Source organism: Vidua macroura, chromosome 25 (genome assembly GCF_024509145.1).
Source record: "Vidua macroura isolate BioBank_ID:100142 chromosome 25, ASM2450914v1, whole genome shotgun sequence".
In the NCBI taxonomy this organism is placed as follows: Eukaryota; Metazoa; Chordata; class Aves; order Passeriformes; family Viduidae; genus Vidua; species Vidua macroura.
The window spans coordinates 6,466,913-6,481,424 of NC_071595.1; the positions used below are offsets into that span (position 1 = coordinate 6,466,913).

At 62.1% G+C, this 14,512-nt stretch overlaps 1 protein-coding gene across 2 annotated transcripts; it reads left to right on the forward strand.

Moving 5' to 3' along the window:
- Nucleotides 1-3,199: 3,199 nt before the first annotated feature.
- LOC128819013 (cAMP-dependent protein kinase inhibitor beta-like) lies at nt 3,200-14,512 on the forward strand. Of its 2 annotated transcripts, XM_053998900.1 has the most exons (5): nt 3,200-3,516; nt 11,913-12,096; nt 13,030-13,138; nt 13,397-13,548; nt 14,112-14,512. In XM_053998900.1, exons 4-5 carry the CDS (start codon nt 13,404-13,406, stop codon nt 14,192-14,194), a joined length of 228 nt encoding a protein of 75 aa, XP_053854875.1. In that variant the 5' UTR covers nt 3,200-3,516; nt 11,913-12,096; nt 13,030-13,138; nt 13,397-13,403; the 3' UTR covers nt 14,195-14,512. The 2 variants fall into 2 exon arrangements, with proteins under 2 accessions (XP_053854875.1, XP_053854876.1); XM_053998901.1 differs by lacking the exon at nt 13,030-13,138.

Sequence of the window (14,512 nt, forward strand, 5' to 3'; positions counted from 1 at the left end):
GTCCTGGGGGCAGATGGAGCTGCAGAATCCTTGTGCCCTGCGAAGGACAGGGCGGAGCAGCACGCTGGGATGCAGATGGCAGAGTCCTGGAGCACGGAGGGTGCCTGGGAAGGGCACTGCTGCAGCTCCGAGATGTCCAGACTCTCTGCTCAGTGTGACGCCCCAGCCTGCCTGGTGACAAATCTTCTCCCTGGGAGATGTTTGCCGGCATTTTCCCTCTGCTTTGAAATCCTGCTCTCGCTGCCTTTGGGCCCTGAGGTCTCACAGGCAGGGAGGTTTTCCCCAAGGGTGTTTCCTGCAGATCCATCCCTCAGGAGCCACCTCCACCACTCCAGGGTGGCCCCGAGGCCGTGCCCTGCTGGAGCTCATGGAAAGTCCAAGCCCTCAGCCAGGGAACAACTTGCAGGTCCCCAAACCCTGTGACCCATGTCCCAAAATAGCACCTTAACCGAGGCACTGACGCAGCCCCCGGGCTCAGGAATAACCTTCCCTGCACGTCACCTGTGTCCCCAGCAGGCCAGCAGGGGCTCAGCCAGGCGGGAAAGCGGAAAGATGCGTCTAAAAGAGGAACAGCAAAGGGCTGCTCTCCCCCAGCAGTGACTTTTAGCCCAGATCAGAGCCCGCAGTGCTGGGCAGGGGAGAGGAAAACAGCTCTGCTCCCTCCCTGCTGCCTCCAGGAACACCGGGAGCTGCCCCGGACCTGCGGCTCCGTGGGGTTTATTGCCCCTCCTGCCGCAGGGGGATAAAGCAGCTGGGCAGCAGCAGCAGCAGGAGGAGAATAGATTCTTCCAGACCGATTTTCTCGCAGTTCTGGATCCTGGGTTTTTAGGGGAAAATAGGATTTAGAGCAGAGCAGAGCAGGGAGCAGTCTGAGCCTATCCTCGCTGGCTTCACACCCCTGATGGGTAAATCAGGGGCTCTCCCAGAGCTCGGGAGGGCAGCAGTGATATATTTTAGGCCCCTCATCAGCAGGAAAGCTCATCCTGCTGGGAGCATCCTGGGAAGAGGATCCCAAGGTCTGCAAAGCCCCAGAGCAGCAGTTGGAAGAGCAGAGGGAGCTCAGAGCAGCCTTTGCCCCCACGCTGGGGCAGCACCAAGCACCACAGCCCTGCCCTGGACCAGCTCCCAGCGGGAGCTGCCTGAGCAGGGAATAATTTTGGAATCATTTTCCCTTCCCAGCTGCTGTCCTGAATCCCTGGGGTTTGTGCCCAAGAGTTCTGGGAGCTCCAGCTGGGGCTCTGGGCTGCTGCTGCTGCTGCTCAGCACGCCCTGGATGCGGGTGGGTTGGGAGAGGTTATTCCGTGTCAGCACCTCACTGGCAGGATATGGGGGGACTCACACACCCTCTGGTGTGCCTCAGTTTCCCCAGCTCCCCCAGCCCAGCCATCCCAAAGGATCACACCGGGGAGGGAACTGTTCAGCCTTGGAGGAAATGGATGCGGTGTGGCTGCCCTTCAGCTGTCCCAGGGCAGAGCATCCGCCGGGGCCGCTCGGGAGCAGGAGAGAGGGAGAACTCTCCAAGGTGCTCCGAATCACAGCGGGCTCTCCTCCCGTCCCTTCCCATGCCCGCAGCATCCCCTCCCTCGCTCCCAGCCGTCCCCTCGGCCCGCGACAGCGGTGTCACATCCGCTCGGGTGCCAGGCAGGATAAACATCGCCGCTGCTCGGCCCGAGACTGCTCCGGAGAGGGGAGACAGTCAAGGAGAAAGCGGAGCGTGAGCAGCTAAAAATAGCGGCTGGCGAAGGCTCCGCTCCCCGCCGGCCGCGCGGGAGCTGCCACTCGCCCGTCACCACGCGGGAGCGGCCAGCGCCACCAGCGTCCCTCCCCTGGCTGCCGGAGGCGGCGGCCGCAGCCCCTGCCGAGATTTTGGGGTACGGGGCTACCAGACTCGAGCGCCGGCCGCGTCCTGGTGGCGCCTGTCCGTGTCGCTGTCCCCCGGCACAGCCGGGGCTGTCCCGCTGGGTGGGTGCGGGGCTCAGGGAAGCATCGCCCGTCGCGGGCCGGCAGCACCGGCCGTGCCCGGAGCAGCCAGCGCGGTGTCCCCGTGGCCCGCGGGCTCCAGGGCAAGGGACGGGATTGGACACCGCGCTCCAGGTGCTGAGCATCGCCCGTGGCCATCGGCGGCGAGAGGAGCTTGGCCAGAGCCGGGAATTTGGGATCACGCCCCAGCCCCGCTCCTGCTGGGAGCAGCGTTCCCCTGCAGGGATGGGGGCCCCGTCACCCGCGGGGGACCCTCCCAAAGTACACCCCGCTCCCCCAGCCCTGGGGACAGCCGCCTTCAGGCCCAGGAGGGACATTTTGGAGCCTCTCACCAGCCCCACGGGTCTCCCAGTGGCAGGGATGCCGATGGAAGCGTTGGGAGGTGGTCACTGCTCCTGGGTGGAATTCCTGTCGGTTTTAATTCCCGCTCTGCCTCCCACACCTCGCTGCCCTGACCCAGCCTGGGGGTGGCGGTGAGAACCCCATCTCACACCCTCGGCGCTGGCCGTGTCCCCCCCCTCAAGGTGACACCGGTGTCAGGCCAGGAGCAGCTTGGTGGCATCTGCTGCGTGCCCAGGCTGTGCCCAGCGTCCTTCCAGCGGGCACAGCCCCCGTGCAGGGCACAGCGCGGGGCTGTGCCGTGATCCGCTGGATTCGCCAGCCGCAGTCAGGGTCTCCCAGCCCCCCGCCCCCTCCCCCACCCACCACATGCCACACGGGTGCAGCCACGGATTTTTTAATTCTTTTTTTTTTTTTTATTTTTTTCCCAAAGATTCGGAGCCTGTCGTTGATTTTGGCTGCACTAAATGGAGCTGTGTGGGTCGGGGTCAAATTGTCCCGGTGGGGGAGCAGAGCCCCCTCAACCCACCCCCCCCCGCCGGGGGGCTCTGCAGCCGGGGAGCCGAATCCAGAGGAAATCGGAGGGAAATTTACCCATTTCCCCGAGCAGGGCTGGTGGCCACGCCGGGCTGCGAGCCCCCGCCCGGGCTGGGGGGTCCAAGCGGGGCAGAGTCACCCGGAGCTTGGGACCCGGGGGGATGTCACAATGTCACAGCACTCCCTCCCCTCGTGCCAGCGCGGGGGGACGCGGGGACACAGCAGCCCGGGGGGGGGGGGGGGGCGAGGGGCGGCCCCGGCGGCGGGGGGAGAGGGGGGGCGGCGGGCGGGGCCGGCGCTGGGTCCCCCCCGCGCCGAGCGGGGGCCGGGCCGGGCGGGAGCGGCGGCGCTGGGCGGGCGGCGGCGGCGGCGGCTCGGCCCCGGGTGCCCCAGGGCCGCCTGGAGCCGGAGGCTTCCCTGCGGCTCCTGCCGAGCGCGGAGCATCCTTCCCCCGGCAGCGGGGCTGGCACCGGCACCGGCACCGGCACCGGCGCTGACACCGGAATCAGCATCAACAGCGGCACCGGCATCGCCCCCGGCACCGACATCCCATCGCCCCCGGCACCGGCATCCCATCGCCCCCGGCCCCGGCAGCAGCATCACCTTCGGTGTCACCATCACCAGCCTCGGCACCGGTACCGCGATCGCTGCTGGCACCAGGTGAGCGGCTGCTGGGCGCAGGTGACGCGGTGGCACCGAGGCCCTGGGCCACCGCGGAGGGTGCCCCGGGCTCACCGGGGCGAGGGACCAGGCGCCCGGCCCGGGGATTGGTGCCCACCCTGGACTGGGTGCCCACCCTGGGAAGGAGGCGCCCACCCCGGGCACCTCCCTGGGAAGGTGGAGAGGCCGGGGGTCAGGGGATGGTGGTGGCCTCGGGGACAGATGGGTTTTTGGGGGGGCGAAAGTTGGCAGCAGCTGCAGTGGGATGCCTCTCGAAGGCTTGGGGTGTTTGTGCCCACCCTCCCCAGGGGCAGGGGGCTCAGGGGAGGATGTGGGGGAGCAGTGCTGAGGCACCGAGCAAGGTGGGCATTCAGATCAACCCCCATGGCGGCACCCCTGGCGCGCCCTGGCACCCACCCCCTGCATGTCCCGGGTCACCGCTGCCCCCTCCACATTTCCCCCTGCCCTGTCCTCCTCTCAGCTACCGCTTCTACCCCCACCCCCAGCTCCAGCCCTCCGCTTCCCGGGTTGGAGCTTCCCAGACGGTTCGGGCCCGGGGAGCTGCGGGGGTCCCCAGGCACGGGGAGTCCCCCCAGGGCTGAGCACCCCCCGTGCAGGGGACACGCTCCCGCGGTGTTTCCTCCCGGGAGGAAAGGGCTTCCCCCAGGGACAGCCCCTCCTCCCTGCCTTCGGGGCATCGTTTTGGCAGATTGCCCCTGCAGATGCTTGGATCGCGTCCCTTTGGTCCCCGGAGCTGGCTGCTGTCCCCTGGCTGGGTGGCAGTGCCACCGCGGAGGTGGCAGAGGCAGGATGTCCCGTGCTCACCCCGAAAGCTCCCAGCCCGTGACCTTGGGGTGGCCACCAAGGGACACCTCAGTCCTCGCTGTCACAAAAGGACACAGCCCTGCCACTGTCCCCCTGTCCTCACCCTTCACCTGCTCAGCACCAGCTCCCCCCAGAAAGCAGGAGATGGGAAGGGGAAGGGTGGTGGCAGAGCCAGATTCTCACTTCTTTAAATTGAGGGGATCCCAGCATTTCTCCCCGGACTGGCATGCTGGGAGGCAGAGTGGGGGTGCTCTTGGGGAGGCCCTGGGGGTTTGGTTCTGAGGAGACCTTGGGCTTCAGCTCCTGGGGCAGCTGGAGGAGCCCTGCTGGGTGCTCCAGACCTTGGGGGACCTGGCACCATGAACAGGATGGGGACCCTGGCCCTGCTCTGCCTTTGGCTCCTGGAACAGCCAATTCCAGCTCCCTTGGCTCCTGGAATGGTAATTCCCGCTCCTGGAACAGGCAATTCCAGCTCCTGGAACAGCCAATTCCAGCTCCTTTGGCTCCTGGAATGGTAATTCCCGCTCCTGGAACAGGCAATTCCAGCTCCTGGAACAGCCAATTCCAGCTCCCTTGGCTCTTGCAATGAACAATTCCAGCTCCTGGCTCAGCCCTGGGCCATTGGAAGCGGCTCTGCTCCATCCCGGATTTCCAGCCGTGCCCCTGATCCCAGAGCACCTGCACGGATTTCTTCCCTCCTTGGCTGTTGGTCCCCTCCCTGCCGGCTTCCCAGGGGCTGGGGGTTTGTCACAGGCTGGTGGTGGCAGCTGGAGGATCCTGATGGTGTTCCCACCAGATGGAAACATCTGGATCACCTCCACGCAAGGCCTCACTGCCCGGTGGGCGCTGCTGCCTCAGGGCTGGGTGTCTGGAAGTTTTCCAGCTCCCCCTCGGCTGAGCTGCAGTGGGAAGGATCCGCCGGCACCCCGGGGCTGGGGGAAGCCATGCCTGGGGCACCCCGGAGAGCCAGAGCTCCCAAGGAAGCTTCATCTGCCTCTGCTCCCCGGAATTCTGTGTGCCTGCGCTTATCCCAGTGCTCTGGCAGGGCTGGGAGCCCCCTCCACTCCCATTCCCAGCTGCACCAGGGTCCTCTCCAGTGGCAGATGGAGGAGAAGGAGCTCGTGCAGGGAGATGAGGCTCCCGTGGTGCACGAGCTCCGGTGTCACCCAGCCCGTGGCACTCCCTGGGATGTGCTTGGTGGCACCCAGCTGGCACCCCGTGGCAGCCCACAGCTCCCTGGGTTTCCCCTGGCACCAATCCCCGGTGCCACCCACGGCTCCACAGCCAGGAGAACCGAGGGTGTCCCCATCCCTGGGTCGCGTCAGTCAGCCCCACCCGGGATGCTCAGGCTGGAGCAGAGGTAGAAAACCCTTTGGGGAGGAGGGAGCCTGAACCTGGCGAGGAATGGAACTTCTGTGGATGTGGGTGACACGTTCATTATGCAAAATTACCTGGTTTTATTATGCAAAATTACAGTTTGTGGCGTGCTGGAGCAGGGAACTGAGGGTTCTGCTGGGAGCTCCATTACCTAGGGCTCAATCACCCTAATTACCCTCATTAGATCCCTTCCTTCCCCACGGAGCTGCTGTTGACTCCCCTGACTCCTAGAGCGGAGCTGGGTTATCCAGGCTGGGCTATCCAGGCTGGGCTATCCAGGCTATCCAGGCTGGGTTATCCAGGCTGGGTTATCCAGGCTGGGTTATCCAGGCTATCCAGGCTGGGCTATCCAGGCTGGGCTATCCAGGTTATCCAGGCTGGGCTATCCAGGCTGGGCTATCCAGGCTGGGCTATCCAGGCTGGGTTATCCAGGCTGGGCTACCCAGGCTGGGTTATCCAGGCTGGGTTATCCAGGCTGGGTTATCCAGGCTGGGTTATCCAGGCTGGGCTATCCAGGCTATCCAGGCTGGGCTATCCAGGCTGGGTTATCCAGGTTATCCAGGCTGGGCTATCCAGGCTGGGCTATCCAGGTGATCCAGGCTGGGCTATCCAGGCTGGGCTATCCAGGTTATCCAGGCTGGGCTATCCAGGCTATCCAGGCTGGGCTATCCAGGCTGGGCTATCCAGGCTGGGCTATCCAGGCTGGGTTGTCCAGGTTATCCAGGCTGGGCTATCCAGGTGCCAGCTCCATCTCGTGGGGCTGGGGGTGGCTCCCATCCCCCTCATGCCAAAGGGGCCGTGGTGTTTCCCCCTTGGACTCAAAAAGGACCCGGATGCAGCTGATGGGGCTGAGGAATGTGGGGAAGGGAGGCTCACCCAGCTCCTTTGTAGGGTCCCTGATGGGCACCCAAACTCCCCAGTAGGAATTCCTGTGCTCCTCCCACCACTCCAGCTGATTACCTTTAATCAGTTAATTAAAGGGAATTAACTGATGTGGGTGGAGGATGGAATAGGAATAGCTCTAGAACAGGTCACGGCCTACAGGCTGGAGAACACCTGGCTGGGGTGGCTGGAGCAGCTTCCATTCCTCCCTGGGATGGGGTGGGGTCCTTCCCTTCCCTTCCCTTCCCTTCCCTTCCCTTCCCTTCCCTTCCCTTCCCTTCCCTTCCCTTCCCTTCCCTTCCCTTCCCTTCCCTTCCCTTCCCTTCCCAAGCCACTGTGGGGTGAGTGTCTCTCCCTGCTGGTGCCAGGTTGGATCCCAGAGCTGTCCCCTTCCCCTGGCACTGGGGATTTGCCGTGTTCCCACAGGGAACAGCCATGGCTGGTGGTTTCTGGGTGCTTTTCACACCCCTGGTGCTGCAGAGGGGACCGTCCTGCTGTCCCTGAGCCGCTGTCCCGCCCGTGCTTTACCCAGCACACGGATCAGAGCTGGCCAGGGAGCTGATCCCTGCCCCAGGGATGCCCTCCTGCCAGGCAGCTCCATCCCTGCCAGCAGCAGCATTCCCAGAGCCCCGAGTGCCTCCTGGCAGAGGGAGCTCGCCCCTCGCAGCCTCCACAAACCCTGCTCCACGTGCTGGGAAAAGCCAGCAATCCTCGTTATGGGCACAAAGTGATGGAAACGTTCCCCAGGGGAGAGCTGGGATCCCAGGGGAGGGCAGGAGGGGTGGGAAGCAGGGATGTGTGCTGGGCTGGGAGCCTCAGAGGATGGGGAAGAGCAGCTGGGATTTGGCCATTCCCTCTCTGGGCGCCGTGGGCAGCACAGCTGAGGTTCTCCAGGTTTTTCCATGCCCTCTCCTGGAGGTTTGGGATGCAGGATGAAGCCCTGCAGTGTCAGCCCATGTCCTCGTGCCTCTGCCCGCTGAGCCTTTGGTGCTTTGCTCTCTAATTAGAGCAGCTCAGGCCTGTCCAGGGCTGGAATCCGGGTGCTCCAGAGGGAATCACACACCCAGGTTTGCCCGGTGCTTTCAGCATCTTTCCAGGATGCACCACGCACTGCTCCCAGGGGAAAAACACCTCGATTTTATCCCAGTGTGGATCGTAGGAGATGCTGAGCTCAGCAGGGTTGTGCCAGGATTAAACTGCTGAGTCCTCTGGAGCGCTGCTCCCCGGCCCAATCCAGGCCTGCGGGATCCAGAGGGGATTTTCTCTGGGGTCACTGCCCCGTGGGCAAGCCAAGCCCTGATGTGGGATGTGGTGTGAGCCCCCCCAGGCCTGGAAGCACCTGGGTTTGGGTTGGCACAATTTGGGTTTGCTCAGGGAAATTTAGGATTGGATGTCCGGGAGCACAAGAGCTGGGTTCACTGCAAGCAGGGCTTGCTCTGGTTTGTGTTTCCAGCGTTAAAAACCAAAGGGACAGTTTATACAAAGAGCCTGAAATCCCTTCTGGAGAGACTCAGCTTGGATTTTAGGCACAGCTGAACTCTGCCATCATCTCCCTGAGTGACAGAGAAATAACAGAGCCTCTGCTCCTGCCGCGGCTCCATTCCGCGGATGGCAGCAGCAAACCCCTCCTCCCGTGCACATCGCCCTGCTGGAAGCCGGGAATTGCAGGCAATGGAGATTGCCAGTGTCCCATTTCAGAGCCCTTCCTTCTCCTTGCCTTCAACAGGAATTTGGGTCTCAGCGTCCCACAAGCCCAGCTGAGCCCCTGAAGAGAAGGGTTTATGCTCTGCCTGGGCTGGTGTGAGCTGGGACACAGCTCAGGTTTTGTGTGGAAATAAAAATTCTCAGTCCTACAGCTGAAAAAAAAAAAAAAAAAACACACTAAAAAAGTGAGTCAAAGAATCCCTGGTTGGAAAGGACCTTAAAGCTCATCCAGTGCCACCCTGCCATGGCAGGGACACCTCCCACTGTCCCAGGTGCTCCAAGCCCCAATTCCAGCCTGGCCTTGGGCACTGCCAGGGATGCAGGGGCAGCCCCAGCTGCTCTGGGCAGTGAGACCCTAAACTGTGCAAAAGGAAGCAGAGGATGAAGGCTGATCTTTAAAAGGATCCCTGGGATCCAGGGAGATGTCTGGGTGGAATAATTCAGGATTTGAGTGTGAGCAAGGATGAGACTGAGCCTAAAGCTGGTCCTGCCCATCTGCAGGGCAGCGATGGGGACCAGGCAGGAAGCAGGGGAAGGGATGTGAGGGTGACGGAGGGGACAAAGAGACCCTTCAGCATTTCCCAAATCCATGGGTGAGACAATCCAAGCACAAACAGGAGTGGTGGAGAAGAGGGAAAGCTGGTCTGGATGTGAGGATGAGTGTGCAAGAGCAGGAGGAAGGTCAGAGCTCAAGGCAGGACATGACGGGAAGGGGCTTAGAGGGTGATGGGGATTCCTCTGGAAGTGGAATTATCCCAACAAGGAGGATCTGCTGCTCCACAGAGAGGGAAGGAGTGGGAGCCACTTGTCCGAAGCCTTTGGAACAGGGGCTTTGCTGGGAAGGGAATCCTAGGGAAGAGCCAACCCTGTGGGTACCGGGAGGTGCCAGAGCTTTGGGGAGCTGCTTAGAAATCCCACTGGAACAATTCCTCAGAGCTTTGGGAAAGAGCCAGGGAGGAAAAGAGCCAGAGGAAAATTGGGGAGAAACCAGTGGGAGAGCTTGCTGGTGCTCCAAGCAGGATGCAGGTTCACTTGCATCCCTGCACTCACTTGACCCTGGCCCATCACTCCAAAGGTGCCCAGCAAGATCCGAGCTGGCCCAAATTCCTGCCTGGCCCACCTGGAATCCTGGGGATTTAGGGATGAAAATGCCAGGCCATGGTTGGAGAAGTTTTGCTACCCAGGGCAGGCAGGGGGGTGCCAGCATCCCATGGGAATGGGTCCTGGAAGCTGCATCCCTACCAGGAGGGATCATCCTCTGCAGACACTTCCTCGTGTGGAACAAAACCTGTTCCAAAAGTCATTCTGCACCTCCATGCTCAATATTCCTGCCCCAGCCCACATTCCTGCAGCTTTTTCCCCCTTTCCCAGCAGTTCAGGACAGTATTTATCCCCCTCCTTCGCTCTCCCTGGGATCCTGGAGCTGTCCCTGGGCAGGTGACACAGACTGTTCCCACCTGGCTCAGCATCCCCGGGGCTCCAGCAGCCACTCCCCTGGAGAGGAGCGGAACCTGCTGCCTCCCCAGGAGAGCTCCCGGCTCTCCAGATTTTATCCTGTGTTTAATTATTGCCATCTGCTGCTCCCGGCTCCCGGGCTGCTCAGGCTGTCTGGTGGCTGTCGGGCTCTGGTTAAGCCAACCCCATTGGATTTCCCTCCCGTGTGGACTCCTGGCTCATTTTCCTGGGTGATGCTCCCGTTCCCTTCTGACCTGGGGCATCACTTTCCTTCCCATTCCACTCCATTTGACAGTTTCATCTCGCTAAATCCTTCCCATTTTTCATCGTGTTCATCAGCGTTGAAGGGCTGCTGGTGGATTTTTGGAGGGTTTGTTCCAAGCTGCAGCATTCCCATAAAATGTTGAATTAAACGAGCAGGAGGAGCCCCCAGAGAGAAAAAGCCAAGATCATTAAATGCCCCGAACCCCCTTCCAGAGGAGCTCATGACCCCTAACAGCTCAGAAGCTGGAGAAGCAAATCCTTGTGGTTAAATGAATCCTCAAGATTCCTGTAACACTTCCCAGGTCCTACATTCCTGGAGAATTCCTGATTTGTTGTCTCAGGTGGGGGGAATGTGTTTGGCAAAGCCGTGGTGTGTCCGTGGTGGTTCCCGGGCTCCAGGTGCAGTTTGGGGTCCCTGCCACCCCCAGCAACCCCAGAAAGTTGTGTCGGAGGGGACACGCCGATGCTGAGGGCACCACGGATGTGTTTGACCCTGACCTGGGTTCCTTTGACTGCCCCACCCCCAGGTGGCTCTCACCTTTCTCTGCCTCTTCAGCACCTTGCTCCCCTCCTCCAGGGCTCTGCTATTCCCAGGGAACCTGACCAAGGAACACATCCCAGTCCATCTCCTCCCTCCACCTCTCCCAGCACCTTCCCTGCCCATCTCCAGCAGGGATTAAGGTTTATTTCTGCCCTTCTCTCCTCTATCTCATTAGGGGCATTAAAGCAGGAGCCAGCGGCCCCGAGGACCTCCCATGTGACTCCAGGAGCTTTTTTAGGCTGAGACCACGTTAAGCCACCAAAACTGTCCCTGCTTAGAGGGGAAAATCCTCGCTCACCGCGTTTATCCGGTGGGATTTGCCCCGTTTGGGCTGGAACTGCCTGTGGGACCTGGAGGTGCTGGCATGGGGCAGGTGTTGGTGGCTTGGACATTGTCCCCAGGGGTGCAGGGACAGCCCGATGGGCTCCTGGCACACACCTGTGACAATGCACAACGTGTAACCATGCACACACATGTGACACTGCACAACGTGTGACACTGCACACACCTGTGACAATGCACAACGTGTGACACTGCACACACCTGTGACACTGCACACACCTGTGACACTGCACACACCTGTGACAATGCACAACGTGTAACAATGCACACACCTGTGACACTGCACAATGTGTGACACTGCACACACCTGTGACACTGCACACACCTGTGACAATGCACAACGTGTGACACTGCACACACCTGTAACACTGCACAACGTGTAACAATGCACACACCTGTGACACTGCACAATGTGTGACACTGCACACACCTGTGACACTGCACACACCTGTGACAATGCACAACGTGTGACACTGCACACACCTGTAACACTGCACAACGTGTAACAATGCACACACCTGTGACACTGCACACACCTGTGACACTGCACAACGTGTAACAATGCACACACCTGTGACACTGCACACACCTGTGACACTGCACAACGTGTGACACTGCACACACCTGTGACACTGCACACACCTGTGACAATGCACAGACCCGTGACACTGCACACACCTGTAACAATGCCCACACCTGTGACAATGCACACACCTGTGACACTGCACACACACACACATGTGACAGTTCACACCTGTGGCACTGCCCACACCGGTGCTGGAGCAGTGCAGGTGGCTCCGGAGGGCAATGGCCATGCAGGTGTACAGGGAACCTTTGTCCCCACCCCTGCTTTTGTCACCACCAGCCCGGCCCCGTGCCTCAGTTTCCCCCCTGAGCAGCACCCAGGTCCTGCCCCTCATGGCACAGCCACCCCAGCACTGATCACTAATTAACGAATCACTAATCACCTCCCGGGTTAATCATTTATTTCTCCCCCTCCCCGCAGCTGTGCTCACCCCTCCCGTGCACACAGAGCCTGCGCCCAAGGACCTTGGCTCGTCCTCCCTGCAGTGATTCCCAGCAGGGATTCCCAGTGACTCCCAGTGACTCCCAGTGACTCCCAGGGATTCCCAGTGACTCCCAGTGACTCCCAGCACTGATTGCCAGCAGGAATTCCCAGCGGAACACCGGTGAGTTCACACCGCCACCACCTTGGGGACACCAGTCCCAGCGTTGCCACCAACATGTGGCCCAGAGGCGATGGGGCTGCTGGGGCGGTGGTTTGAGGTCCCTGTGCTCTGTGGGGGGTGGAGGGGATTTGGGGGGTGGAGGGCCCCTTGTCCCTGCCAACATGTGCCATCCCTGTGCCACCCCTTTGTCACCCTTGTGCCACCCCTGTGCCACTCCCACCTCCCGTGGCAAAAGCCCGAAGTGTTTCCAGAGCGGAGCAAACACCTCGAGAAGGTGCCAGCAGCACATCCAGGACAACTGGATGGCTCCATGCCAGTTGGATTTTCCTGGTTCCGGGGGCTTCCCAGGAGTGCCCCCACCCACCCAGGGCACCCCAGCACTGCTGCTGCCTGCCTGGCTCAGCAAGAGCCACTCTCCAAGGGACACAGTGGTGTCCCCAGGTTGGGGACTCCACGCGGTTCCCTGGCAGTGCTGGCTCAGCCTCCCTCCCTGTTACCTCTGCATCCCCATCCCTGCATCCATCCATTCACCAATCCATCCATCCATCCATCATCCATCCATCCATCCATCATCCATCCCTCATCCATCCATCCATCATCCATCCATCCATCCATCCATCCATCCATCCATCCCTCATCCATCCATCCGTCCGTCCATCCATCCATCCATCCATCCATCCATCCATCATCCATCCATCCATCCATCCATCCCTCATCCATCCATCCATCCATCCATCCATCCATCCATCCATCCCTCATCCATCCATCCATCATCCATCCATCCATCATCCATCATCCGTCATCCACCCATCCCATGACGAGGCTCGGGGTGCTCTGGGTGCTCCCATGGGGACACAGTCTGTTGTCCCCCCAGACTCTCTCCCCTCCCTTTCCCCCGGGCCCATTGCTGACCCCCTGCTCTGCCTCCCCCAGGTCAGAGCCCAAGGGGGCCCAGCCAGGACGGATCCCTGTCCCCCGTGGTGTCCGTCCCTCACCTGGGCACGGGGCAGACGCGGTGCCAGGCCAGGCTGGAGGGTGCCCGGTAAGGCTGCCGGGGGTGGGGGGGTCGGTGGGACTCCCCTCCCTCCAGGCTGCAGTGACCAGCGGAGACCAGAGCACCCGGAGGTGCCCGGGTGGCCGTGGCGAGTCCAGGGGCAGCGGGGTGGCCCTGCCTTTGCTCCTGTCGGGCAGAGGGAGTGCAGGGGGGAGCAGAGGGCACCAGAGCGCCCAGCCCTGAGCAGAGCCGGGTCCCTTTAGCTCGCTGTGCTCCGGGGGTGACAGAGGGGACGTCTCTCCCCAGGGTTAGCATGACCGAGGTGGAACCCGTGCTGGACTTCGCATCCTCCGGCAGGACGGGCCGGCGCAATGCCCTGCCCGACATCCTGGGCTCGCCCGCCGGCGTCAGCCCCGCCGACCTGCCCCTCAAACTGGCCGAGATGTCCCTGAGCGCAGGTGGGTGACCAGGAGGAGGGGGAGGATGTGGAGAGAGCAGGGACAGGGGGTTCCGTGTTCATCCCGTGCTTAGGGACAAGGACCCTGAGGGGCTGGAGCGAGTCCAGGGAAGGGAACAGAGCTGAGAAGGGTCTGGAGCCCCAGGAGAGGCTGAGGGAGCTGGGAAGGGTCTGGAGCCCCAGGAGAGGCTGAGGGAGCTGGGAAGGGGCTGAGCCTGGAGAAAAGGAGGCTCAGGGGGGACCTTGTGGCTCTGCACAGCTCCTGCCAGGAGGGGACAGCCGGGGGGGTCGGGCTCTGCTCCCAGGGAACAGGGACAGGAGAGGGAACGGCCATGGGAGGTCCAGGTTGGATATGGGGGAAAATTTCCCCATGGAAAGGGTGGTCAGGCCTTGGAACTGCCCAGGGAGGTTTGGAGTGCCCATCCCTGGATGGGACCTGGTCACTGGGCTGGGGACAAGGCGGGCATCGGGCACAGGTTTGACTCCATGCTCTTGGAGCACTTTTCCAGCCTCAGTGATTCTGTGATTCCATGCTCTGACCCCTCTCCCCGTCTCTCCTGGCAGGCAGTGCCCAGGACATGCAGTCGCCCTCAGCGGAGGTGCCCTCCCCGCAGCCCCCCAGCCCCGAGCTGAAGGACACGTCCTAACCCCGCCCGGGGGGACATTTGTGACCGGCGGAGGAAGGAGGAGGCTGTGGAGGACCAGCCCAGCTTTCCTGGCACAGCCGGAGTCCGCTGGGATTTCCTCGGTGCTGCCGCAGCGAGACCCTGGAGCGTCCCCCCGGCCATGGGGGAGCGGCGCGTGGCGGGGACACGGAGGGGACATGGAGGGGACCTGCCGTGACCGAGGGGCGATTCCCACCCACGCCCTGGGCCAGGACTCGCGGGGGGAGGGGATGTTTTGGCCTCCCCGGGGGGAGGAATATTTTTCTTCTGGGGCATTTGGCGGAGCCGAGCGCGGGGGGG

Bases quoted from the DNA above. Each gene is read 5' to 3' on its own strand.
- LOC128819013 (XM_053998900.1), top strand. From the start codon at position 13,404: ATGACCGAGGTGGAACCCGTGCTGGACTTCGCATCCTCCGGCAGGACG. The intron at 13,549-14,111 runs GTGGGTGACCAG...CTCTCCTGGCAG, and splicing joins CGAGATGTCCCTGAGCGCAG to GCAGTGCCCAGGACATGCAG.